The 27,258-nt window shown below is 36.4% G+C and overlaps 2 protein-coding genes across 3 annotated transcripts; both read right to left on the minus strand.

Annotated features, from left to right (window-relative positions):
• Positions 1-7,488: 7,488 nt before the first annotated feature.
• s100a1 (S100 calcium binding protein A1) lies at positions 7,489-9,519 on the minus strand. Its single transcript, XM_008430862.2, has 3 exons — positions 9,408-9,519; positions 8,023-8,173; positions 7,489-7,809 (listed from the first exon to the last, which is right to left on the minus strand). Exons 1-3 carry the CDS (start codon positions 9,467-9,469, stop codon positions 7,645-7,647), a joined length of 378 nt encoding a protein of 125 aa, XP_008429084.1. The 5' UTR covers positions 9,470-9,519; the 3' UTR covers positions 7,489-7,644.
• Positions 9,520-14,584: 5,065 nt separating this feature from the next.
• Positions 14,585-26,764, minus strand: tlr18 (toll-like receptor 18). 2 transcript variants are annotated; one of them, XM_008430864.1, is made up of 5 exons: positions 26,673-26,764; positions 17,728-18,732; positions 17,071-17,148; positions 15,966-16,116; positions 14,585-15,449 (listed from the first exon to the last, which is right to left on the minus strand). In XM_008430864.1, the coding sequence occupies exons 2-5, from the start codon at positions 18,720-18,722 to the stop codon at positions 15,024-15,026; spliced, it is 1,650 nt and encodes a 549-aa protein (XP_008429086.1). In that variant the 5' UTR covers positions 18,723-18,732; positions 26,673-26,764; the 3' UTR covers positions 14,585-15,023. The 2 variants fall into 2 exon arrangements, with proteins under 2 accessions (XP_008429086.1, XP_008429085.1); XM_008430863.1 differs by having other exon boundaries at positions 15,966-17,148.
• Between the last annotated feature and the right edge of the window lie 494 nt (positions 26,765-27,258).

Consider the following 27,258-nt stretch of genomic DNA (forward strand, 5'->3'; position numbering starts at 1 on the left):
TATATATATAAAGTGTCTGGTAGTTGAAAGGTTGGTTGAAATTAGAGTACGAGTGTGGATAAGTGAATTTTGGCTAGACAGAAAAAATAAGTATAATCAGAATGACTAGACAAGTGGTATCTAAGTTCATTCCATTTATAACCACAAGTTTTACAAACTTAATTCTTCTCACAGGATCAGTTTGTCATCGCTTCCTTCCAGCCAACTAAAAGGTCATGAACCCCATTTTAGCGCATTAGTGGCTGAACACAGGCTCAAATAATTCTGAAAGTACCTACTTGATTAATCATGGTTTACCATATTTGGACAAAGCAGAATCACTTGCCTGTTGAGAAGCTGAAAGTGTTTCTCTGGAAACATCAGTGGTTGGGATGAATATGTTTTGTAACACAGGTTCATAAGGTCATTTTAAGGGGAAGACCCAAAGTCATTTCACTGTTCTTACATTTCTTATTTATACAAATATTAGTTGAAGCACTTCATTCACATAATGCTGCTGTTAAGTATAATGTATGTCCTAGAGGTTACCCATAACTTGTCACATCACAAAGCAAAAATATGTTGGCTTTTTTTTTTACAGCTTTCTGCATATTTTCTCACACTTAGGAAATTCCCAGCTGGTTTACACTTTAGAGAAAATCTCTCCACAATTTCTGTTCAAGGGAAACCAAATGTCTATGGCACAAAACTAAATCCCTCAATCCTTGAGGCTCTGGGCTAACATTTATGTGCAGACTTCTTACTGTAGTTGCAACATTGTTTTTCCAAAGCTATAAAGTTGTGTAATGTTTAAATTAAAAACAAGAATCAGTCAATTAAAGCCAGCTGAATGCTCAAAAGGGGAAAAAAATAGTCAATAGTCATAAAAACAGCAATCTGTAACTTGTTTGAGATTAAAAAATACTCAACAGTACCACAGCAGAACAAGAGTCTGTCTTTACCTGTTCAATGAGCCACATTTGCAAATTTACAGACCACTGAATTTATAAAATCAAAGAATAAACCCATTGCTTCTCGTCAATTTTTGCTCCTAATTTACAGGATATCCTAGCTGGTAAAGCACTTTCCCATTTTTATAAAAAATAATAATAGTGCAGACATACTGATTTCTCATGCTGGTCTGGTCCTAAATATCATGATGGTATTTTTGTTGGTATTTTTAAATTACGGGTTTTACAGTAGCTGTTTGTAATAAACTCCTGATATTTCTTATTTCCCCTTTTTCAAGATGTTTATGTCACCAGTCAGCCATAAAAAGCCGGTTGCTGTAATACATTTTCACAAACTGTTGCTAAGATATCTGTGGTTTGAAAAATGTTTTAAACAGAAACGAGAACAGTTCTGACACCACTTGCAAATTTATCAATCTGAATATTTCCAGTTAATCCCCACACTTTGGTGTGTTTTTTTGTTTTTATTATGAAATCTGTATTATTTCAATGAGCACATATTTAATACTGCATGTGAAACATTTTTTAATCAGCAGTTTGGTGCTGATTAAAAAATCAGTAGACACTTAAAAGTGACTACTTTTGAAGAATTTACTCCTCAAATGTAGACACTGGCCTGTCATCAGCATCAAGATATACTGAGGTCTGAAAGTAGCTAAAACATTTTGTGATACATCCATTTATGGTTCATAGTCCTTTTAAAAAGATGCTATAGAAATTGAAAGAAGAACTGAATAGCCCCTAATAAGTGATGACTAACTCCCACCACTGGTTCTTTCCCATATCCAACAAAGGTTAAATATAAAGACAGTATGTGCAAGTCTAACTAGATCCTTCATAATGTGCCTAAAAATTAGCTTCAGCTTTGACTATTAGAAAATGAAATGTCATCTTATGAAGCGTTAACATAAATAGGATTAGTTCCCCTCATGTTATTATTGTTGTACCTTCTTTTTATCTCTGGCTTCACATTCACATACTCACGCACACACTCACGTTTATTCAGTGTCAACACATGTAATGGTGGCGCCTCTCTGCCAAAACCTGAGTGACACACATCCGGAACTTTAAGTATAACCTTCCCTTTTACCTTTGTGTTTTCATCTTGTTATTAACATTCTGCGGTTGGACAGTGCTGCGTGCATTGTCTGAGCTCACTGTGACAGTTTGATGAGCCATTAGTCAGTATAATTTATCTGTGTTCACTCTGCCTGCAGACTCCCTGTCTGCACTGGGATGGCGTGTCTTTGTCTTGACTGCTTGAGTTTGTCAGACACACTCTTACGTAGAAACAGTCAGGCGCAATTGACGTAAAAAGGAGTGGGGTCTGTAGTTGTTGAGAATGACATAATATCATGACGTACAAAGCATTAAAAGTTCTATATTTACTCAAGGTGATGAGTGCTTCACCTTGAGTCAGTAACGCATGCATCATCTTCTGCCCCAGTTTCATGTGTAGACTGTTACAGATTTATATTTTCTACCATCTTTTATTTTCTGTTTATTCTACATTTAGTTCTAGGGAAGCAAACTGGTGCTGCCAAAACAACAGTTTAAATTTATTTTAGTAAAAGTAGAGGGAAGAAACTGTGAAAAAATGAAGTTATTGAGAAATCTTTTAAAAATATTCCATATTTGAATTATTTTTATTTTTTTTCCAACAAAATTGCAAATTCTTAAAGTCGTGGAAGCTCTGGTAAGGAAACATTTCATGTTTTATATGAAAGGCTACGTGCCATCGGAAAAATTAACTAAATTACCGTTTACAGAATTTCACTTTCTGTTATTGTACTGATGGGCGTGGTAAAACACCTGTGGAGATAATGTTGCATAAATCACAGCTCAGAGTATTCATTAGTTTTGGGGTTAGATAGTGTTTTGGAGCAGCAGGGGAAATCATATTTTACTCAAGTGCAATAAAAATGTAGATGGGAAGTGTTAATTCTAAAAGATTAGAACCATGTTTGGTTGAAATTAATTCACAAAAGACTTCAGACTTTGTGTAGATTTGAGGTCTGGGATTCGATTCTTAATAACGGTCTTTCTCTTATATACCGTATTTTTCGCACTATAAGGCGCACCGGATTATAAGGCGCACCTTCAATGAATGGCATATTTTAAAACTTTTTTCATATATAAGTTGCACCACATTATAAGGCGCATAGAATAGACTCTGCAGGAGAGGCTGGAGTTACGTTATGCATCCACTAGATGGAGCTGCAATAAAGTGAATGTCAATAAAACAGTCCGACTCCGGTTGGCGAGGAGAGCCTTCCGCGACTGGACCGGGGCGTGGCCGGACGATGGTCACCCTTCTCCGTTCACGCACAGCATGTAAGTGGAGAACGTGATGCTACATGACCTGCAGACGACCTGATTCTAGACGGTCGGTAGGTAGATAGGTCAGTCAAACTTTACTAATAGATTAAAACCAGGGTTCTGACAACTATCCCAGCATGCTCCGCGCGCTTCTTCTTCTACAGGCAAAAATGAAGTTGGCGGCTGCTTACTGTAGTTACTAGACCTCCTGTGGCTCAATATTGGTCCACATATAAGGCGCACCAGATTATAAGGCGCACTGTCGGCTTTTGAGGAAATTGAAGGTTTTTAGGTGCGCCTCATAGTGCAGAAAATACGGTAATCTGGAGTAAACTGGTGCTAGACGTGACAGCTGACGATCACTTTTCTTATGAAATGGCGCAATAAAAAATGAACTGTATTGAACTGAGCTGAAATGAAGCCCTATAATATGAATTGTTTCCAAATTTAAGATTGTTAAGTTGAAAGAAATAACAAGCAAAAAATTTTTTTTGTTTTATTTTTAACAGAAATTAAACAATACTTTTATATTTTAGATGTTTTTTAATCTCACAAATAAACTAAAGCATTTGTTTTATTTAATCAAGTAAAGAAAAAAAGAAGTTAAAATGTTCTTACTTGGACATTGTTATTCAGTTGAATCTTTGATATTTTCTCGAAACGAAATGTATTTATCTCCTGGCATTCTTCTAGTGCAACCAGAACACCCACATAATCACTTTGCAAACACATATGTATATCTGCAATGTTTGAGGTGGAGTTCCTTTATGAAGCAACAGTGCCTGGATTTGGACGTAAATGAGAGATGAGTCACCACCAGCCAGAAAGAAAGATAAGAAACATATAGTATCAATATGAGTTACATGCAGGATTAGAGCTGAACTTGGTGGAAAAGGTTAATGGCTGCCAACACAATGCAAGTTCATAATGTATTCATAAATGTTATGCATGTTATATCAATGGGATTTTGCTTCTTTGTGGTTTCAACTTCTACTTCTCACACTTTGCCGTAATCAGTTGCTCAACAGCTGAACATGCAATGAAGAGAAAAGCTGGAATACTAAAGTAAGAGGCAAGGGGAGGAGGAGGCGCTCGGTCTGGTAGAGGGCAAACTTCCACCTCGATAAGAAAGGTGAGAGGTAAACATTGACTTAATTCCTATCACTGCTTGTCCAAGTCCATCTTTCACTGCAGAAACTGTGCAAACAGGAGGGATCCCCTGATAACTCTCTTTCACTTCAAGTAGTTTTAGTCTTACTATTGTCTGATAAAACGGAGCAGATTCCAAATGTCAAAGTTTTCATCTTTCTCAATGGAGATGCTTCACTTTTTACCATTTTGATTTCTTGTCGCTAGCAGGTTTGAATGGTGTGCCCCTTATTTATTGATATGACATATTTTTTTATCAGTTATTCAGTGTACTCTTAAGAAAGAATTATTATTAATCTCATTTAACCTTTTGATGGTTAAACGCCACATTTAAGCACTAAGATGTGTAAATACCATCTTCATAGAGTTTAAAACGTATTTTGTGTCGTGGTGCTGAATGTAGTATCTCAGTCCACATCCTGTTTTTTAGAAAAAAACTCAGCGTTCCAGAAAGAATGACGGTGATTCTCCGACTGTCCACCTGCTGTCGTATGGTTAATCGAGCCTCAGTCTGTGGTTTCTTTTGATCATTCTCTCAGACTCAAAGAGCTGGTCCTGGTCACAAACTTTTATATCACAAAGCAGAGTTTGAAGCAGTAAAACCACAGAAGAAGGTCTGACCTCAAACAAAAGAAGTAAGGTAATACAAGATGACCCAGTCAGTCTGTTAATGGGTAACTGGAGCAGTACATAGTTTAGCTTTCTGTATGAGCTTAATGGAAAATTGTAAGCAAACACATGCATGAGCAAATAAAAACTATTTGTAATAAAGCACAATACAGCAGCATTTTCTGAAAATGTTTAAAGTTTCCTTTTTAAGGACAAACTGTTGCTCTGTAGCTTAACACTGTTATTTGTGTATGCAAAATTGCTTCTCACTTACCATTATATTGGTAAAGTTTTGTTGTGTTACACTTTGCTCATGCTGAACATTCTTGACACATCAGTCAATGTTTCTGGAGCTTTAGTTAATACAAGATGCCACTATCTCAAAAACAAACTGCTTACAAACATGTGAGGTTCAAATAATAATGTTTTTCTTATTAAATCTCTTTGCTTAGTTAAGGTATTATTAGTGAGAATGTACATTTTTAATAAAACTCTAAATGTGTCAATAAATTGCTAAGAATAATCTTTGACTTCACTCAATAACCTTTCAGTTAGGTATGTGTGAAAACAGATATCACACAAAAAACACAAAGTATCTGTAACGTTCAAACTGTACCAGGAAGTGGAAATGTTTAGTTAAACTGAGAGTTGCCTATTTTACATAAAATAAATCATAGTTATCAGGAGTTAGTCTTGAGTTTTACAAGTTAGTTTCAAAATCAATATTGTTCTCAAATGCAAACCACAAAAGGGAAATGATTACAAACAAAACAACAAATACAGAAATAGGCCATAGAAACAACTAAAACAAAGCCTTTAGGAAATAAGTGACCCAAATTTCACCAGAAAACAGACTTTATAGGTAAAAAAAATATACTGTTTTGGTTATTTCATCTGTAAATATATCAGACAGTAGATTTTAATACGTTTTATAGATGACTATAACAGTGAGATGACTTCATCAAATTATTTTAGAACTTTTTGTAGCGTGACTGTGGTTTTGTTAAATCTGTGTAAGTACCTTTTCATCGTTTTCAGTTTTGGTAAGCATACAGTCTTTGTCGCCATCTGCTGGTCACTTATTGCAAATGTAAAGGGAAATAAAAGCACCAGAGTGGGAATCTACCCGAGGAAGAGCATGAAATAGTTGTTCATTAACCAACAGCTTTTGGGTGAAGTTTTGTAAAGGGAGATTGCTGGGCATGTTGAACTATTATTACTTTTTTTCAACCTTGAGGTAAACTTGCATTATTTTCTTCAAAGCAGCCCTTTCATTGATCACATATTACAAGTTATGATTCAAACCAGTCTGAACATATTAAATCTGTTGCTTCTTTACCTTATTCGGGTGAAGATTAGATCAGTTTAACTAGGCAGCATTTTGTGCCTTGTTAAAATCTACACTAGCATAAAAGCAAATTGAAATGGAAAAGCAAAAATATAAATAAAAATAAATAAACAAAAAACTTCAGTTTAAGAGGAACATATAAAAATATAAAAATCAAAACATGGCATTATTAGTAATAGAATTAGCATGGCAGTATTTAGTAATATTATCACTAAATCAGTCTTTTCAAATGATTTTTTTTTTCCAAAATCTCCAATACAAAGATTGCAGTTAAAAAACAAACGTACCTCATATTAATGGTAAATGTACAGAGAAATGTGAATAAGTTCCAGTTCTTACATCTGCGCTGGTTTCCTGTTGAATACATTTTATAAACCTTAAAAGCATTAAACAGCCCTATTGCACAACATGTCAGGTTGGTATGCAGCTGTAAGATCACTCTACTGGGTTTGTTCAACCAAGCCTAAAAGTTTTTGAAAATTTAAACCCAAGCTTTCCAAGTATGGGGTTTAGTTTGTTATGCAGGCCTTGTTTTATGTTCTTGTACATTTGCCTTCGTTTAGGAACAGGATAAAGCTTTTGAGCTTTGATGGGAGACACTTTTTGCTGCACGTTGCATTAAATGCCCCATAAACTGACTAAACCTTTGGGTCCCTCAATTAATTCAACTCAAAAAGTAGACCTAATTATTCCAGCAAATTGAGTAAAGATTTTATTACCTTACTTATAGAAATAAAAAGTACATAAAACTGCTTCTCAAATTTTAGGTGACAGGTAAAAAGTTGTGGCTGCATTCTCACCGTTTTATTCTTTTTTGTCATTTGTGTTTAACAACCATTATACCCCCCCAAATCAGATTCATTCTCCATTGCAGCGATGCAGTTATAGGCATATTTAGGACATTTCTTTGAGAGAAACCCTCCGTTGTGTTAAGTGTGGTAGTGTTACATATTTTCCAGGCACATAATGGGACTATCAAGTAACTTTGTTTACTTCAGTTGTTCTAAAAATGCATGTATAAAACACAACTTCAATGAAATATTTATGCCTGTCTCTTTAAAAAGCCCGTTCTCTTTCCTTCAGCGCAACAAGATAACCAAAAATACTCATGGACACAGGATAAACACTATGTTTTATTAAAGATGGCAGACCAATTATGGATAGGTAAATGTAAATTATTGACCATCTTCAAGATGATATGTGAGGATTCACACCACTTCTGCATTTGTAGATCCTGTCAGATTCAATGTCATGAACCAACTTTCCAGCTTAGACTGAGCCCTTGTTCTCTTTAAGACAATCCACAAAGAACTCGTTGCAAGCCACAGTCAGCGCAGCGACCAAAACCACAAACTCCTGGAAGTCCACTTCACCATCTTTGTTGTCATCTAGGCCAGTCATAATCTTCTCAACCATAGCGGGATCATTTGAACCCTTAAAACAAATAAAACAAGCCATCAATCTAAACTCAACACAAGAATTTTATTTATTTTTTAAATCCATTCCAAGATCATTTAGTTTGTAAGTTACAACTCATAACTTTTGGAGTTTAAATTTCCTCATTGAAGAACAAAAAGATAACATTATGCATTTGTTTCTACAGTGGGCATTTTAAAAAAAATAGGTAGTTTTATTTTTCAAACCCACATTCAGGAATTCTGAGAGTTCCTCCTGGAGCATCTTCTTCATCTCCTTCTTGTTCAGCTTGTACTTGTCACCTTCATTTCCTGAGTAGCGGTAAAAGACCTTGATAAGGTCTTCCATGGCTCCTTGCAAAGTGGAAGACATTTTTGCAGTCCTGTGATTAAGGAGTAGAAAACACATTAAGAATATTTTTTCTTTGTAGCGAAGGGGGAGGAGGGTAATGAACAAATAGAGAAATATGCTGCTATATTCTCTGCATGGAGCACAAACAACAAAAGAGCTAGTTAGTTGTTAGCATTAATCTGAGATCTACAGTATCCATGCACTCCAGTCTGTAGCTGAACAACGTAACCATTCACATATAGACAATTATATTTCAACCATTGTCAAAGAAAACACATCTCCATATAATCTTAATTTCTCCAAAATTTCAGTTTTTGAACACTGAAGTTACTCTGACATGTATCTATATAGTAGTAACTTAAATGCCTTTTCACTTCAAGTTATCTTGACATGCAGCTTAAGCCAATTTTGGCAAGATACCAATTATCACACAGTGGGCAAGTAGTTTTCCACAAACATCACAGTTTCCTACAAATGCTCTGAAAACAGAAGGGAAATCATATTTAGCAAATACAGTATTAGATTTGATTTACCAGGTGAAGAAATTAGCCTTAACATGCAAGTAACATGTTGCATGCCAGTAATGGCAGCTTTTTTATTATTACAGTTTCCAGTAGCTAATATTAAGTTTACATTCCCCTGTAAATATCACAGAAGTGAAAACCTCTATTGCAAACTTCCATCTGTATATTTAAGGCATATGAATGAGGGTCACTGATGTCAAGTGAAGTCAGAACAGGTCAACTGTCTAACCTTACATCAGCCCTGCAGTCTGACACTCGAGAAGAAGTGAACACTGGGGTCATCTCACCTCCCATCAGCGAGAAAGACAAAGACCAGACCCCCTGCAGGGCAACTTGCAAAGTAAAACTGATTAGAAATAAATAAATAAAATCAATCGTAGCTTGTGTCAAATTCGACTGACTGCAATATATATATATATATATATATATATATATATATATCAGCCTATACACGCACACATCAACAATGGACCACTGGTAGTGTGAGTGTGTGTACAAAGTCGGGTAACAGAGTTGAAAGTTGCTGCAATGCTGCTTCTCTGAATTATGCAATATCCCTGCTAGTTATTTGCAATAATTGTGATTATTTATTCCTGACTGATTCGAAGAACAAATTAGAGTTTCTAACTGTGAAGCGCAGCGTTGGTGAAAATTAAGCTCCTCAACATGAACTGATGCAGTCTCCAGATGCAGTGGCACATAAAAAGAAAGAAGAGAAAGCAGAGGAGGCAATTTACTTACTTGAATAGTGATGCAAATAGTTCCTGACTGAAGAGTCTTCTGCTGCTGAGTTTTCCTCTCATCAGTTTATATGTGGTGCTGCCTGTCCAAGCCACAATCAGATAAGCACCTCCCTCTGCAGAGAAGCACCGCTCCCTGCTGCACAGGTGTGTTGCCAGGCCATTTAAGGCAGTTTCTAACCAACAAACTGCTTTTACTTTTTATCAGCCAATAAATACACCCAGATAAGTGAGGAGGCACAGAGCTGCAACTAAGAGGAAAAAATAGAACTACATCATATTACAATTTGAAAGCTTTATTATTATAAAAATATACGTTTTATGTTTTTACAATATACATTTGGTACCTAGGCCCTTCAGAAAGTCTGGGTTAAGTTTCTTACAACCCACAGATACAACATACAAACAAACAAACCACACAATATAACAAGGTCTGGTATTACAAACGTTTTTTCAGCATTTGCATTAACATCACTATTGAGTGATTGGATTTCAAGCTTCCTGCTCTAAATGCATGATTTTTACACCTGGGATTTAAATGTGCCCCTGGTGTGTGGCTCCTACACCCTTTCTTGTTTCTGAACCAATATGAATGATCATGATCACATGAATGCGATGTGGTCTCGAGGATTATTTCAAGCTTCCATGCTTCTATTTCATGTTTGGGTTGAGCCAAGGAGAAATTTTGCTGCTGCTGAACAACTTGATAACCATGTGCAAACTGAGAAGGAAGTTAAACGGTGCTTTCCAGGAGGAACAATCAGTCTGATCCCACTGAGGTACCAATGAGACCCAGAGGGGCAGAGGAAGCTCCGAACTAAACCACCTGAACTTCATTCAGGCAGGTTATGGTTCTAATAACCAAGAGACATTTTCAGACCCATGGAAGGTGATAAAGTATGAAATGATTGTTATAAATATATTGAATGATCATGAACTATAACTTCTAATAAGACAGCATATTGTATGATAAGTGTATTGTTAGAACAAGAACAACCTTGAACCAGTCCAACATGATATAGTGCTATTGTTATTTTGCCTGCATGGCAGCTCTTCTCTTCTGTAGGGCAATAATTATGGGGTTAATCGTAACTATTTCACAACAAGATTTATGCTCCAATATCATTGTAGTGAGGTTCTTTTAAATTAAGCCACAAGGCAAACTTTTCAATGAATTACTAAAATATGACACCAATTTATAAAATGACTCATGATTAAGGCTGTTACTTCGTCCTGTTTTGCAAATGGCTTTCAAAGGCGACTTTTAGTGCTTCACTTAAGGATACAGGCTGCTGTTCAAACCCTTAAGCATTTGCATCAGTATTTGCATCGCTGGCCACTGTGTAAAGGTTTCATATGCATTTTCATATTTTCATTTTATAACAGGAAAACCAAGCTAGAGTGGAGCTGATATCCTTAACAAGAATGCTGTTAAAACAAACACGGCCAGTGAGGTCATTTATGCCGCTTTCCATCTGCAGCTATGTCCTTTAAAGTCATGGAAACATATGCATACCTTTTTGTTTTTTAACGGTTTTACATATCAGATTATATCACAAAAATAACCTGACTATGTTTAATAAGGTATATCTCTATCTTGATATTTCTTTGTAAATATTCAGTTCAATTTAAGTCATGTATTGTCCAAGTATTAAATAAACTAAAGTATTAATACACATCAGAAAATGTTCTAAGGTCCATTCAATAAATTTGCAGTTGTTCATTGTTTTTCCATTTAAAAAAATAGAAAAAAAAAAAACTCTGCTAATGGGTTTCAGAGAGCCAAGGTTGCTTTAATAACAGCGTTCAGCTAATGTCTATTATTGGGCTGAATAATCTAATCTTAATTTCAACAGTTTTTATCAGGCATGACCAGTTTGTTGACCAGTACCATGGCTATTCAAGCAAGCATTGATGCCAAGTATGGGTAGGTGCTAAGTCCTGCAGAAAATGAAATCCCTATCTACAGAAAGCTTGTCAGTAGAAGAAAGTCCTCTACAATGTTGTGCAGTTGGACTTGATCTAGATTCATATTAAATATGAATTATAGATTTATTTTTCTTTGTATAACAGATATTCAAATTCTGGCAACTTCACACATCACAAGTTACTTTTCTGACTGAGAAACAATATTTGTCTATCTGCTGAGCCTGCTGTGACATTTGGAGGTCAAGTAAATAACGCAATGAAACACAAATGTTGTTAGTGTCACAGCAAAAGGTTCAAATGACAACAAGGGGGAGCCAGTGAGTCAAAATCCAGGAAACAGAGGCAGGTCTTGTGCGAAATCCCCGGTGAAAATCTGCATCCAGAGAGGCGGATCCAGATAAGTTTCACGATGCGTATGATCGATTTTTCGGTAATACGACTCACATCATGTTAAGATTGTAACTTTCAGTTTAATCGACAGCTGCTGTTGAAACAACAACAAAACCCTAAAGTTAATTATTAAATAAACATGGTCTCATGCCTGGCGGCATGGGAAGGCATTTTACGGAAATTACCTGCCCGTCCACAGAGTCTTGTGCGAACGTCTATTCCCTTGTGAAAATCTGTCCCCCTTGTGTCGGGAGCGCGCATTGCAGCCAGAGAGACGGATCCGTTCATTTTCACGGCGCTTCTGATCGATTTCTCAGTAAAACAACTCATATAATCATCTCAAGTTTGTAACATTCAGTTTAATCGGCAGCTAACAAAACTGCAAAATAAATACATAAACAAGGTGTTACGTTGAGGTCTTACACCGTTTTGTGTTGTTTTTTAATGGTCAAGAGGATCGGAAATAATTTGCCTCCCCTCCATAAGTATGTGCTTATTCTTCTCATTATAAACAATAAATCATGTGATTTTGGTTACATTTGCTCATTATTTGCCAACGTTATGAGGGGTGAAACATATATTTCAGCTGCTTGAAATAATCTGTTCCCCCACTGTTTCATAAGAACAAATTACCAGCAAGTCTTTTAACTATGTTTATTCCTCTCATTAACGACAATGAATATTGTATATTTTAGCTACTTGAATTAATTTGTTCCTCCTCCATAACATGGGAACAAATTAATTTACCAGCAAGTCTTTAACTGTGCTTATTCCTCTCAACCTGCACAACAAAGACACATGCTTGTAAATGAATTAATTCCCATGGGGGAACAGATTATTTGGTTCCCCCCAGGTAACTTTGGCAATTAAAGAGTAAATATTTCCAAATCTACAGAATTTTTTGTCCATGATGAGAGAAATAAACATAATTAAAGGCTTGCTGGTCAATTTATATTTTCCCACGTTATGGAGGGGCAACAGATGATGTGAAACACCTGAATTATTTTGTTCCTCCCAGGTAACTTTGGCAAATAAATGTCCCCAAATCTACAGCATTTGTTAACTATGATTAGAGGAATGAACATATTTAAATACTTGCTGGTAAATATGTTTCCCATGTTGTGGAGAGGGAACAACATGGCTGCAATATAGAATAAACATTAGTAATGATTAAAAGGTCTTGAATTAATTTTTTTGTACTTAATTTCTTTATTCTTGCATGCTGTTTTCTGAGTCTATTTGATTTTGGTCTCATACATTGGTATTCTTATTTTCTATTTCCCTTACTCCTTAGTCCTATTCAAGTCTTACATGAGTACAATATACTCCACCCCCCTCTAATAATGTTCTGTGACACAATAAATAGCACATGGCAAAACTTTCTTTATCTACATGTTCCTTCGGACAGTGTCTTAAAATTGAACTTCTCTTGAATTCAAACCACAACCCTACACTGTTTCACTGATTTAAATAAAGAAAAACTCTTTAATATTTTTATTTATTGGCAAAGTGAAACAAAATAGATGCACAGCAAAAGTCTCGTGTGAACAAGCATCACACAAACCTTTTCCCATTTCCAAGTACAAAATTTTACTTTGACACTATGACTGTCAAGTAAATACAAGCATCTGGAGTCAGGCACATTATGCATTTAAGTAATTGAATGTATTTAAATTGTCTCCATCAAAATGTAAACAGAACTGCATATTTTGAACAAAAATGTTTACACACAGAACAATCCATTGTCACGTACAGTGCAAAATTGTGATTTCTGTCTCCTTCACAGTTTTCTAAATTATTTTTGTGATGTCAATCGCTAAGAAAAAAGGGAATCACTTATGTAAAATAATACAAAGAAAAGCACAAAACCCACATTTGCAAAGTGGAAAGAAATCATGACTAAATAAATCTCAATCTAAAATTACTGAAATATTAAGACAGTACATGTAGATGAAAGTTCTAAACCAATGACTTGTAACAATAATCAAACGCTGCTTGATTATCTACATAAAAATTGTTTTATTTACAATTTTAAAAAATTCAAAGTATCAAACTTCACAGCTGGGCAATACCTATAAACGGGAGACTAGTTATTTCATGGTGTTTATTTTTGACAGTGACTCTATATTATTTATTTATGTGTTTTTTTGTTTTTTTTTCCTTTCCAAATTTTTGGTAAAGTGCTATAGAATGATTTACACAGCTGTCTCATGGCAAGCAGGTCATGTGATTAAATGTTATCTGGGACATTTGTGGAATTTGCAGATTTGTCCTCTGTGAGGACGATCTTGATCCTTTGGCCTCCTCTCTCAGTTTGATAATAAGACTCTTAGGTAAATAGTCTCTCATGTCATTATATGGGTCCTGTAATCGACTGGCTAACTGCCCAGGATGTTGCTTGATGACGTCTAGAAAGAAAAGTAACCCTAAAGGTTTTATGTTTCTCCTCAGAGGTTTTCAGATGTTCAGTAGAATTTCAGGTCTTAACAAAGTCTTTCGTACATGACTATTCCACATTACTTTGCCAGCTGTCAGTGAGTGCATACTGGACTATACTTACCACAGATTATGAATGACACATGGGCTGAACAGTGGCACAGTTGGTAGACCTGTTGCCTTGAAGTAAGAAAGTTCTGAGTTCAATTCCCGGCCCTGGGTCTTTCTGCATAGAGTTTGCATGTTCTCCCTCTGCATGGTGGGTTCTCTTTGGACTGTTGGGTGAATTGGCCTCTCCAAATTCTCCCTAGGTGTGTGTGTGTGTGGGGGTTTGCGTGCGTGCGTGCGTGCGTGTGTGTGTGCATGGTTGTTTGTCCTATCTGTCTCTGTGTTGCCCTGTGACAAACTGGCGACCTGTCCAGAGTGACCCCCGCCTCTCGCCCGGAATGTTAGCTGGAGATAGGCACCAGCAACCCTCCCGACCCCACTAAGGGACAAACCTAAAAGTTTGCAACATACAACTAACAAACACTGAAAAATAAAGAAAGATATATATTTAACTGGGACATTTCTTATCCATCAAGAACATAGAAGGTCTAATTTGAAGTGACCTTTTAGGGTCTGTCAGTAGAGGACAAGGCCTGAGGTAATGTAAGGAGAAAAAAATTACCTCATCTTTACCCTAAAGGGGATTTCTTATATACTAATCTCTCATCACAAAGTGAGGAAGTGGTGAGTCCTGCTATCCCACCACTTCCTTGTCCATCTTGATCTTATCAAGATGGACAAGTACTTGCCAAAAAGACATTATCGGAATGTGATTAATCACATTATATTTTGATCACTGTGCCTCTAATTTTCTTTAATCTTTTAGTTCAATTTCAGTTCTGTGAATAATTTCACTTTGAATGTCTGTTTTGTTGCCTTCAAGAGGTTTGTTTACTTCTGGTATCTTTTCTTCAACGACAGAGAATCGTCCAGATGAGTTTCTACTCCTGATGCTGTTAGTTCCCTCTCGAGTCATTGTGGGTTTACCCAGAACACTCCTCAGCTGTGCCCAGAAAAATGGCTGCTGGTTGACCTGTTGGGGCCACTCCAGGTATGTTTTGGTACTCAGCATCTTTTTGAGCTTGCAGTATTTGCTGGGCAAGGAACTTGGATCAATGGGCTCCTTCACCACCAGAATGACATCACTGAAGGTCTTTCCCATTGCTCTCTGCTGAGCAAAGTACAGCTCGTAGTTGCACCATTCACTGTTCACAAAGTGCCGGGAAAGGACAAAAATAACCTGTAAAAGACAACATTAAATTTAATTAACTCTTGATTAAAAGAAATGTGGTTTAACAAAACTACATAAATGTAGCAAATAAAAATACATGTTCTGACTTCTGGGCCTAAAGTATTTGATTTTTCTGACTTTAAACTTTATAGTTTCAAGTCAGACTTTAGTGTACCATGGGACGTCATGGGAGGTCAACAAACCAATTGTTGACCATCTGGTTCGTTGGGAACTTCGCAGGGGACGAAGTTGCAGCACACTGAACTCTAATCATTGCCAATTCATGAAATGTGATTTTGACTACCTGATGTCTAAAACTGTGAAGGGCTGTATTAATGCGTTTAATAAGTAAAATTTCAAAAATATAAGCAAATCAACTAGCTTGTACCATTGCTAAACAATTTTTTGCTAAGAACAAATCTGCCTGGTCACTTTGTTTTCTTGAAAAGTTATTTGCAATAGAAGCAGATAAGGATTTACATTTTTTCACTGTTCTTAGCTGAAATCAAAAGTACTTTCTCTTACCTTACGACTGCTTTCAATGTTCTCAATTATGTTGTCAATGATCCATTTTCCTGGCATAAAGTCCCGCTCATGAATACACAGACGATAGGGGTTCTTGTTGTTCTCCAAGCAGGGTAAGAGCTGGTCCCTCACCCAGTCAGCATCTGAGTGGCTGTAGGATATGAAGGCATGATAGTTGAAGTTCCCAACATCCCCTGCTAGATTTTCCTTGTGAGCTCTGTATTTGGCTTGTATTATCTGATACGTGGCTTTAGTGTACCATGGGAGGTCAAAAATATAGCAAATTAGAACAAATATCAAGATCACTATGGCAGTGGTTGCAACAGAAATGATGATAACAAGTCTGATGTCACACGCTACTTTACCAGGAAAGTATTTGGATATTAAGGTATTGAGGAACGGTTCTGGGTGATAGCATCTGTAATTCAGTGGCCAGTCAGTGAGGTTAACCTTTCCAATTGTGATGGTGTCCTGGACAAAAGCATGAAGCTCACAAGTGCAATGGTAGGGATTGTTTCCTGCCCTGAGCCGCGACAGTTGAGACATATGTTGAAAGGATGCCTTGCTTATCAAGCCAAATGAATTTCCATCCAAAGCTAAAAACTGAAGAGATGGGGACTCCCACTTAGATGGGATGAACTTAATTTTATTCCCACTCAGTAACAGAATTTTTAGGTTCGTGGCTTTCTTAAAGTAGGTCAAGTCCAGCTGGTCCATGTTGCAGTCGGACAGATCCAAGTAAGAAACAGTGGTAGGTAGACAATGAAATGCTTCGCTTGAAAAGTAGTTGTGGTGTGCAATGAAACGAGTTATATTTTGTGTCCAAACACAGTGTCGACTTTGTTTTGCAGATCCCAGTTTGTTGTTGCTGAGATCCAGTACCTGCAGCTTCCTGAACTGCTTTATCAGAGACGATATGTCTTCTAGACTGGTCAACTCATTGGTGCTCAGGTTGAAGGTGAGAAGATTTGGCATGAAACCTTTGTAATTGCATCGCTTGTTGTAGAGAACATCATCATTTAGTCGATTGTTTGAAACATCTAATAACTCCACACCTTCCATCTCAGCCCAGGAGTCACAAGGCACACTGCTGAAATACACATACTGAATAGACAGCTGCTTTATTTTCTTGAACCAGGTGAAGCGCCAGTCAAATCGCAGCACATCAGGATTGCTGATATACCTGTAAAAAATTCAGATTTATTTAGAATTTTATTAGCACCTTCTAAAGATAGACCCTTGATCTAACTCAAATTTTGCAACATTAAGAACAAAAATGTAAATATGTGTTTCAATGTCATTTTACATGATAGACCAACTCAAATAAGAACAAATTTGTAAGACGGTGTACATTTGCATCACCGCAGCATTTTGTCATTTTTGTCATTCTTTGACAAAAGAAAACTCAAGTCATTATGCTCCAATCATTTTGTTTCTTCAGGTATTCCTGCGTATGTAACATCTTCATAAAATATCTTCTGTTTTAATTTATTAAGATCTGCTTGGGCTTGGGTTTCAGTTCGGCAAATGTTTTGGCTCCTAATGTGGCTACAGTTCTTACTTCCTTACGACAGTAAAAAAAGATCAATGATATGACAATGATGATATGACCCGAAAGGCTGGGCTTTTGACTGTGAGCATAAGCTAATTTTAGTCAATATATTAACAAACACGTCATAATGCCAACTTAGTTTTAGATTTTCCAAATAATTTTTTAACGCTACATCTTTGCATGAACACTTAAATCTTTGAAAACACTTACCAAAGATCCAAGTTATCCAGACTCAGCTCGGTTATGCTAGAACCTGCTCCACTGTCGACAAATGTTGGTGAACGGGCAAAGTCGATGTACTGAAGTCTAAGCCGTTTGATGGGAGTCACTTGTAAGTTCAGTAATGCCATCTTCAGGAGATTTTCGTTGAACTTGCCTCTGTGAAAGATGAGTTGAGATGCTATAATGTCTTTTAAGTTCAGGAAAATATCTTCATCACCCATGTAGTATGTGAATTCAAACAGGTTGCGGAATTGAATGGCACTGAGTGTCTTGTTGGCGAGATCGCGCAGCATATGATGGAGAGCATTCGGTCGTTGATCGATCGCCATGTCAAAGCCCATCTGTTTTGTGTGGATGACTTCTAAACTTCCTGGCTCATAGTAACTTAAATTGGAGGAGCACTTGATGGCAAAAGCTTGGAGCTGGATGTTTTTTAGGGGCTGAAAATCATTTTTCTTTAGTCCCATCACCAAAGGGCCACCTAAGGACAGAACTTTGAGTCTGACTAATTTAGAGAAACTGTCTGCTAAAGTTGCATGTCTATAAAGGTTATTTGACATGAAGAGCTCCTTCAGATTGAGGAGGGATGTCAGAGGTGATGCAGGAATTTCATGCAATGAGTTATTAAAAATGTTGAGATGCTCCAGTAATGGGTTATTTTTAAAAGCCTCATTGGCAATGTGTGTAATGTTGTTGAACTGCAGCAGAAGGATGCGAAGCAGAGGGAGGTTCTGGAAGTCAGCAGCACTGATAACATGAAGTCCATTATAAGAGAGGTCAATGCTTTCAAGTGTGACTGGAAGTTGTCTCCATGGGACAAAATCTAGCTGTCTTCCTTGACAGTCTGCTGACAGACCAAAGTTGTAAATCCGACATGGTCCTTCATCAGAGATAAATGTGGAAGGTGAAGATGGATCTGGTGAAAATTGAGATGACACAGCTCCAAGAAGGAGAGCACTGACACTGATCAACTCACCAATCATGGTTACAGATCTGAAAAATAAAATAAAAACATTGTTAACTAACTTTCAACTTCAAGCGGAAATGATCAAAATTATTTTTGAACAATGACATGTTTTTTTTAACATTTTCTTTCAAAAGACTAAGAAGAAATGTTTCAAATTTAACTGGGGTTAAAGGTCAAAACTGTTTCTATCTCAAGTAAATTCTAACAAAAAACAGAATCTGTTGTTATCTCAGCAACTCAATCATTCATTACGCTGAGGTGAGTGAATCTTCATCAATGCAGACAGAACACCTGTATAGTAAGGCATGGAATGAAATAATGTAATCATGGCATCAATGGAGCCAAAACTGAGTATTTACATCAAAAAAATGTGTGTGATTCAGATGGAGATTAGATAACATGCCTCAGTACCAGGTGATTGAAAAAATAATGCTGGATCATTGTTTGATATGCCATACAAAAGCAAATAAACCTTTAAATTGATCATCCTTTAACTGTCTTATTAATGTATCTATTGGATTTGGTTTTCACACCATCACACCGTAGCATGAACAAACAAGGATCATACAACAAGAGGCAAGCACAACTATACACTACAGTAGACACATTATTTCTGTCTCATTTTTATTTATTTATTTGCTAATTTATTTTAAGCTAGTTTTGTCTGTGTAATTGTTGTTCTCTCATTTACTGTGTGAGCAGCAATAAATCTGCATCTGACACTGCAAGGCAATCAATTCCAACATGTCTTGGCTCTGGCTGCCTACTTACCTCAGCAGACAATACAGTACACAAAAAAAATCTTCCTTTCATAAATATATATATTTTTCCTTTTGTCACTGTTTTCTGTGCAAGTTTTAAAATGTCCATGTATGTAAAAGTATCAAAGAGAATCCAAATAATTTAATAAAGTACACTTACAAAAACACACAATTTCCTGTGTTTGAAAAATATAGAAATATGTTTTTTTGTTCTAAATGTTTTGTACTTAGTTATGAAAGTAAAAATTGTGTGCCGTTGTTTGTCTGGATTAAATGTGTGATCAGTTTGTAAAAACCTGAAACCAAATTTTAACTATGCATTTACTGAATTTACCTTGTAACACACATCTTCTGGAAAAGAACAGTGTGTTAAATATAATCAATTTGCTGACACAAATATGATCAGACATACTCACTCATCCAGGCGTTGTTTGCTGTAAAACACTTACCCTGCTTTAAATCACCGAAGACTGTATTTGCTGTCACTTTTAACTAATCCTGTGCTCAACCTGCACTGATACTGAGATGCTAAAAACAATTGTTTTGTCCTCACGTGAAGGAAAAATAAAGCTTTGTGATAACCTCCTGAACAAACAGAGTTCGTTTTATTGGGTCCAGGAGTGACACAGCTTGAATAAACACTTCTGCCTGGATGGGGTTGTTGCAGAATGAAACTGGAACCATAATACAAATGTGAGTCATTATGTTGGCTGGACCAGACACAGGCACAAAAATGTGATAGACTAGTAACTCTTTCCAATGAGTCCACTGAAATATTATTGAAAATTCCAAAATCATTGTTCAATGTTGAACAAATAGTAGATATTATAGCCAAGAGTTTCTTAATGTAAATTCCTCTAAATGTTATTTTATTTTTTTTTACATTAGGTGTTTGTTTGAATTACAGCTAGACTCATACAAAGTCTTTAATATTTTCAGTTGTTAAATGTGTCAAAATAAATATATTTTTCCACTGAATTAATGTCATATTGCTTCCTTTTGAGCTGTTTTTCCTTCTTTTTTATGACATCATACGGGAAAAGCTTTACTGCTTCATTGATTACTTATCTTGTCAGTTCTGAAGGGAGGATCTGCTTCTTACCGTTGATCAAATTAACAGACAATGTGTTTACAGGAAAGTGAAATTTCCTCACATAAAGTCAATGCAGGGCATCCACTTTATCAAAGGTGATAAAAAGTAATACAAAGAAAGAAAATGATAATAAACTTGTTTGGCTGATAGTAAATTCTCTTGTGTCATTCCCATTTTAATAATATTGCATACAATATATCTTGCTCTAAAATAATATCCAATATCTGCATTCAGATATATTATATTCATTCTGATCTACAGGTATTTTAATTTTAATTTATCCCATTTCATCTTGCGTTAATTAAAGGGTGTTATTATTGTTATCTTATTTCTAACAAGTGCCATCTAATAAAGTTATTGTCTTTTTTTTTATTGTGGTAGTGGCGGTAGTAACCAAAGCTCTCCACCAGGGGAAGTGTTGAGCTGTTCAGCTATTCAAGGATTTTGCTCTTCTGTCATTCCTCACCAGCATAACAAGTGAGTGTCCATGCATTTTATATGGGATGTTATCCCTTTGAAGGCTTTCCAGATAGTTTGAAGAATATGTGGTTATTTTTAACAAACAGCTGTCCTTTTTTCAGACCGATGTGTCTTTGGAAGAGTGTTTTTCAATGTTGGTTCTCAAGACGCACCTTGTTTTATGTGTGTTGAAGCAGAGGAACATCTGAAACATTTTTGATTTGTTTTTTGTGTGCATGCGTGGGTTCTCTCCTGGTACATTCTCCACAAATATCCATGTTAGATTAGTTGGCCACCCTAAGCAACACTGAAGTGAGTTTGTGCAAGTCTGGTTGTTTTTCCTGTGTCAGACAGGTGACCTATCCAAGCCGTAACCCTTAATGGATTTAACAGCTATAAAAAATAATGGACATTATTGTAAATATCTATGCATTCAATATCAACTTTGGAATATTTAAGCTTTAACAAGTTACACTTTAAATAAAATCTACTTTGTTTTTTTGTTTGTTTGCTTTTTTCCCCTTAAAAAAGCTTAACTAGCTTCCTGCACTAAATAAGAAGACAAAAAGTTTCAAGGTAATATTTTTTAGTTCCTGTTGTATTCAGTTTTTAATTCAATGGTTTTAGTTCCAGGTACAGACAAAAAGATTATTGGAATAGGTATGCTCTGCAACAGGTTTGATATTAACCTGACACGACATTTGTTTTTATCAGGGTCTGCTTTATTGATTTTTGTGCCTGACTTGTTCACCAAAGAGAAAATGCTCCTGTTCTTTGGTTTGCAAGCCTATCTGCAAAAGGAATGTGCAAAAGAATGCTGCAGTAGATATCTCTTTATTTCAGGTTTTAAATAGATCTTTGCTCCTGCGGTCAGGTGTTGCAGTCATAGTTATGATCTACAGGTATATTGTGATAGACATAGAAAATGTAGGTAATATAGAGATCTTAATTTTTTTCAAATTCAGTTTTGCTCACTTTCAAGCTTATAAAGCAGAACAACAGGGAAACTCCATGAAAAAAATAGATATATTTGCTTTTTTCATGTCTGAAAAATAGCGATGAGAACTTATGTCATGTTTATAAGTCTGTTGAGTAGCACTGCCAGTGACCTGGAACAACCTTGTCCATCTTAAATACTGATAAAGGAAGATACCACTGAAGTTTGACTCACTGGTAACAGGGGAAACATCCATCAAGCCATTTTCTACACCCATATAATCTTTGTAGGGTCAAAGAGGCCTGGTGCCGATCTGTGTGGGTCACTGGGCGAGAGGCGAGTTACACCTTAGACAGGTTACCAGTCCAAAACAGCCACACAGACGCACCTTAAAGGAACTTAGTATGGATTACTGGAGAGAATACACAAGGATAACTTGAAAACTTCATGTATAAAATATTACCTGAGGACTTTTTGTTGCGACACCATGCAGGACAAGAAAAGAAAACTGTTTAAAGAATATTATAACTGAGTTCATGCTCTAGAAGTATGTTCCCTGGTCTATTTAGTGTTTTTTTTTAAAAAAAAGAAAATACATTTATTTGAAATAGTATTTAGAGAATATTCAAATATTTGGTGAAAAAATATTTTCTGCATCCTCCATCCAAAATCATTAGCACTTAGAAACTTGAGACAAGCAGAGCTGAGTGTTTGGTCCAAATGCAAACAGTTTGGATAAAATGTACTCAACCAGTAGCTTAGCAATAGCTTGAGGGGGAATGTTGACACACGTGTTTTTATTTCCTTTCATTAAAATAATGAACATGTACAGGGTGAATGAACATTTGATATACCACTGATCAACAATTGTGAGAGAAAATCACATTGCACAGTTTTAAATATCTGATTTGCATTTTATTGCACTGATGTTGTTTTAGGTACATCTGTTATTTGTTAACTTCCATCCATCCATCCATTTTCTAACACTCTTGTCCCTTAGTGGGGTCAGGAGGTGCTGGTGCCTATCTCCAGCTAACGTTCCGGGCGAGAGGCGGGGTCACCCTGGACAGGTCGCCAGTCTGTCACAGGGCAACACAGAGACACACAGGACACACAACCATGCACACACACACACACCTAGGGACAATTTGGAGAGGCCAATTAACCTGACAGTCATGTTTTTGGACTGTGGGAGGAAACCGGAGTTATTTGTTAACTTGATTAGTGAATTTCATCATGGATGTAGAGTTGACAAATGTGCAACTGACGTGTGATGCCATCTTGTCAGTGTGGCTCAAATTCTCAGAAATATTTCTGACACCCTGTCGGCCACCTGGCAGTGTGTACCTGATAAAGTGCCAGTGAGTGGCTTGAGAAAATTTTTGTACAAAATCCTGTAGCAGCAAAAACCAAACTTTAAAATAAAACACAGTACTCTGAAACCACACTGAAAATAAAGTCTAAGATTTGAAACTGTTATGGCAGCAACTGATTTGCTGGCTATGCAAGAACAAGAAACAAATGCTTCATAAATGATTAAACTGTTATATATCTGACATGGTAAGAAATACGTCATTCTAGAGAGAGTATAGATCTCTATTAATGCATCAGTTATCTAGTTGTCAATATCCAGTGGCAAACAGTTCTTGGGTTGACATGTTTTTGCAGTGTTATGTCACCAGGCCAGCTTCCCCTCTTACAGAAGAAAGATTTATTAAGGCTGCAGACTTATGTCACTGATGTTCTGTATGCTGGTTTATTGAGGCTCTGTGTTTACATGCTATCCACAAACACAGCTGCGCTTACATTGGACCGGTAGACACTGGAAAACTGAGCTTTCAGGTAATGATGTTCCTCCTGTCCAGCAACAGAGGCTCAATATGTTTATGTGCTGAAGTTCTTCCTTCCATATCAAAATGATTGGTGAAACTGATTTTTACACAGCCATTTTAACACCAAGATAACCATGGTTTGTGCCAAACGTTAGACACAACTTTTTATTGCTTTCTCATAACAACAGCATTAATCTTGCCATTCTTCTATTAAATTCAGATTTGTTGCGTGCATGGCTAACAGTTATCCTGTCAACATATTATCCATCCTAACTTATGAATGTCTGCAGCTATTGATCTCTTGGTTGCTTCTCTGATGCATTTAGGCTACGTCTTTATAGATTGTTTTTATTTTCAGAAAATAAATTGAACACTCTTTCCAACATAGTCACCATCAAAGTGACTTCTTAAAGCAGTCAGCTGCACTGCATTTTATTTAACATTACCAGATTTTAGAGGGGTAAATGAAAAAAGGGTAAAAAATACCACAAGATGTGGTAACTTTTGCAAGATTCTGTGTACGCCTCTAGTTTACATTGCAGACTTAGTGTCTCGTATGCCAGAAAATAATTAAAAGTTTCATTGCCTCTTACGGAAAAGTATCACAGTGTGCAATGAGCCAAAGCAGCTTTGTTCCAAAATATAATGGTTCACTGCCTCATTGTTGCCATGACAAAATAACAACTCTTCTCAGGTTACATTCTGTCATCAATTTTCATTACATCAACTAATTTGTGAAATGGGGGTAACTATATCTATGCCTGTTAATACCATTTCAGTCTTGAGCTGCCAGAGCTCTGCAGTTGCACAATCTGGCTCATTGTTGTGGATGATAGCAGCGATTTAATGAAAATTGCCAGTTCAATTTGTTACACCTGGGCTCATTCTATTTTGACAGTGGACACTCTTTCTGAGCAAGAGTTTAAAAAAACGCAAACAACTAATAAAAGTGAAGAGAAAATATGAAACTCAGGCTTACGCTCCATAAAAATAAACACAAAGCTCCCATGTGATTTGACTCATCATGGGCCATTGCTTTGGGATCTGGATGTATTAACAAGTTGGTGAACAATGAACAATGAATCACTGAGTAAACCCGGGAAGCATGAACCAATGACTGAGCAAAGGGCTAAACAAAACTTTGCTTTAATTTTTTTTCAACCTTCTGAGGCCTTGGAACTGGAATGAGCCTGAAAAACATTTTCTGGTCTTAGCAAACATGGAAGTTTGAGTTTCATTTCCAGTAAACCTTAGAGTGGTGCAATAAAATCAGTCATGTTCTTTACACGCCATCTCTATAAAGTCAACACTTAAAAGTAACCTTTTATTATTTATCTCTCTATCAAACATCTATATAATTCTGCATACTCTCAGCCCAGGTCCCCCTTGCAAATGACATCTAGACTGCAATGGGATTTTAACCTGGTTAAATAGAGAAGATTTTTAAGCTAGAATTAAGTAAAACTTTGTGGACATTATGTAGGAAGTATAAATGTTTCATGATTAGGATAAAAAGTGATGGGATGTTAGACATTTTTTTTGCTGACTTTTGAAGTAGCATTTATAAAGAATGCCTATCTTTCAGCAGTGCCCAAATGTGGGATCAAAGCAGGTGTTTGTCTTTCTGACTTTTCTTTATATTGTGAATTTTCCAGTTTTGGTTTTTATTGGGTGGCTTAATCAACTCATGCTTTGTACCAACCTTGTGCCAAATGCACCTATTCATAAATTAGGCAACCAATCAGCCAGAATGTTTTTCTCTAAAAAGATAGTCTTGTCATCAGTAGCATGTCTTCATAAAAAGAAATATTCAGAGTCTTTCCTGAATGAGCAGAACAGATTTGGATGGAGGAAGTGAAAATGGCAAACCTCTTGTCTTGGCAAGATTGAGGCAATCTTGAGCAACACAGTTTTTAACCCCAGGTTACTCAAGATGAGCTGCCCATAAAGGGTAAAGTAGTGTTTGCTGTCCACTTTGTTATTGAACATAATGCTTGTAAATGCAGCTAAGTGACACTATATTCTAACAGAACAGAATAAAAGTCAAATATGTAATCAATAAATTGACCACCATCTGCTCTGTTGCCTGTAGTTGTACATTACTTCCAGCTGGTCCATTGCAATTAACATTTCCGGTAGATGAACCTCTGATAACATCTATTACCAGATGAATATGGCTACAAAATATTATTTTACTTATTATCTGTCAATATAATTTTAAATAAACGTAAAGCTATGTTTAATTGGATTTATGCTGGGTTATTTTTATGCTTGCACAATTCTTCAGCAGATCGTAAGGTTCATCAATTGCCCAAAAATCTAATGCTGTTGCTATGAAGATTAGAATGTTGTAAATCATCACATACTCAAAGGTAATTTAATTAAAGCTGTCACACCAATGTGTTTTATATATGGCAGATAAGCATATGGGCACGGTAAATTTTGAATGGAAGCAATAGAAAATAAATTAGTAAAATGATTGGGAGGAAAAAATGCAAAGAATGTTGCCAATGCAACGTCAGCGCATGTTTTTGAGTTCTCTAGAGTCGGCACACAAGGGTTAGACCCCAACTATTAATAAACGTAATCTTCAGTTTGATTCGACCAGCACACTCTCGAAAGCACTTTTCATGTAGCAATGCACTGCTTTGACAAAACATGCTCAGACAAAATATTACAGCGCTATTAGTAATCTACCTTGCAGTAAACTTCCACCTCAGAAAGTGTCTGACAACTCTCTTTTTGTCATGATAACAGACAAGGTACACTAAGCAGAAAAATCAACGTCATTAGTGTGAAATCTGTCATAGCTGAGGGATACTTTCTAAAACTTTAAGATTAATTTTCTAAAGCCTGCAAACAAACTAAATCAGATGCAACTTACCAGGTAGTCTGACTCTTCCCTTCAGTTTCTAACCTGTGTTGTGGTAAAGCACCGGGTTATTAGTGACTCAACTCTGGAAGAGTTAGCCTGGAGCTGCTCTGTTTTGTCAGCTCACTTAATTTTTATGTCTCCCTCTCACGCCCCCTCCCACTGCCTGTCTTTTTTTCCATTTCACTCTCTTCCAGTCTGTGTGCGAGTTGCTCAGGAATGTAGGAAGTGTCGGTGGAGGAACTGTTTTTCTTCCTTCCCACTGTTCCAGATTCTACTAAGAGTGAACTTTATCTGGCAAAACGTAAAGGTAGCTGTTGCAATACTTTTTGAAAGTTAGCGTCAACCAAAATGAGACCTTTCACACTGTTTACTAAAGCTGTCAGGGCTTAAAAAATGTGGTAAAATATTAATTAGCTTACTTATTAAAGCTTATTGAGAACTGAATGTGTAAAACATTGCAACCCTACATGAATTTAAAGAGCAGGTGAAATTGATAACCATGTGAAATGTTTCTGGGCATCTGTTTAAGTCAGTTTTATGTAATTTACTGCTCTGCTTTGTGATATATCCCATGTATTTGTTATCTCAGCCAGGT

The sequence above is a fragment of the Poecilia reticulata genome, linkage group LG16 (genome assembly GCF_000633615.1).
Source record: "Poecilia reticulata strain Guanapo linkage group LG16, Guppy_female_1.0+MT, whole genome shotgun sequence".
Taxonomy (NCBI): domain Eukaryota; kingdom Metazoa; phylum Chordata; class Actinopteri; order Cyprinodontiformes; family Poeciliidae; genus Poecilia; species Poecilia reticulata.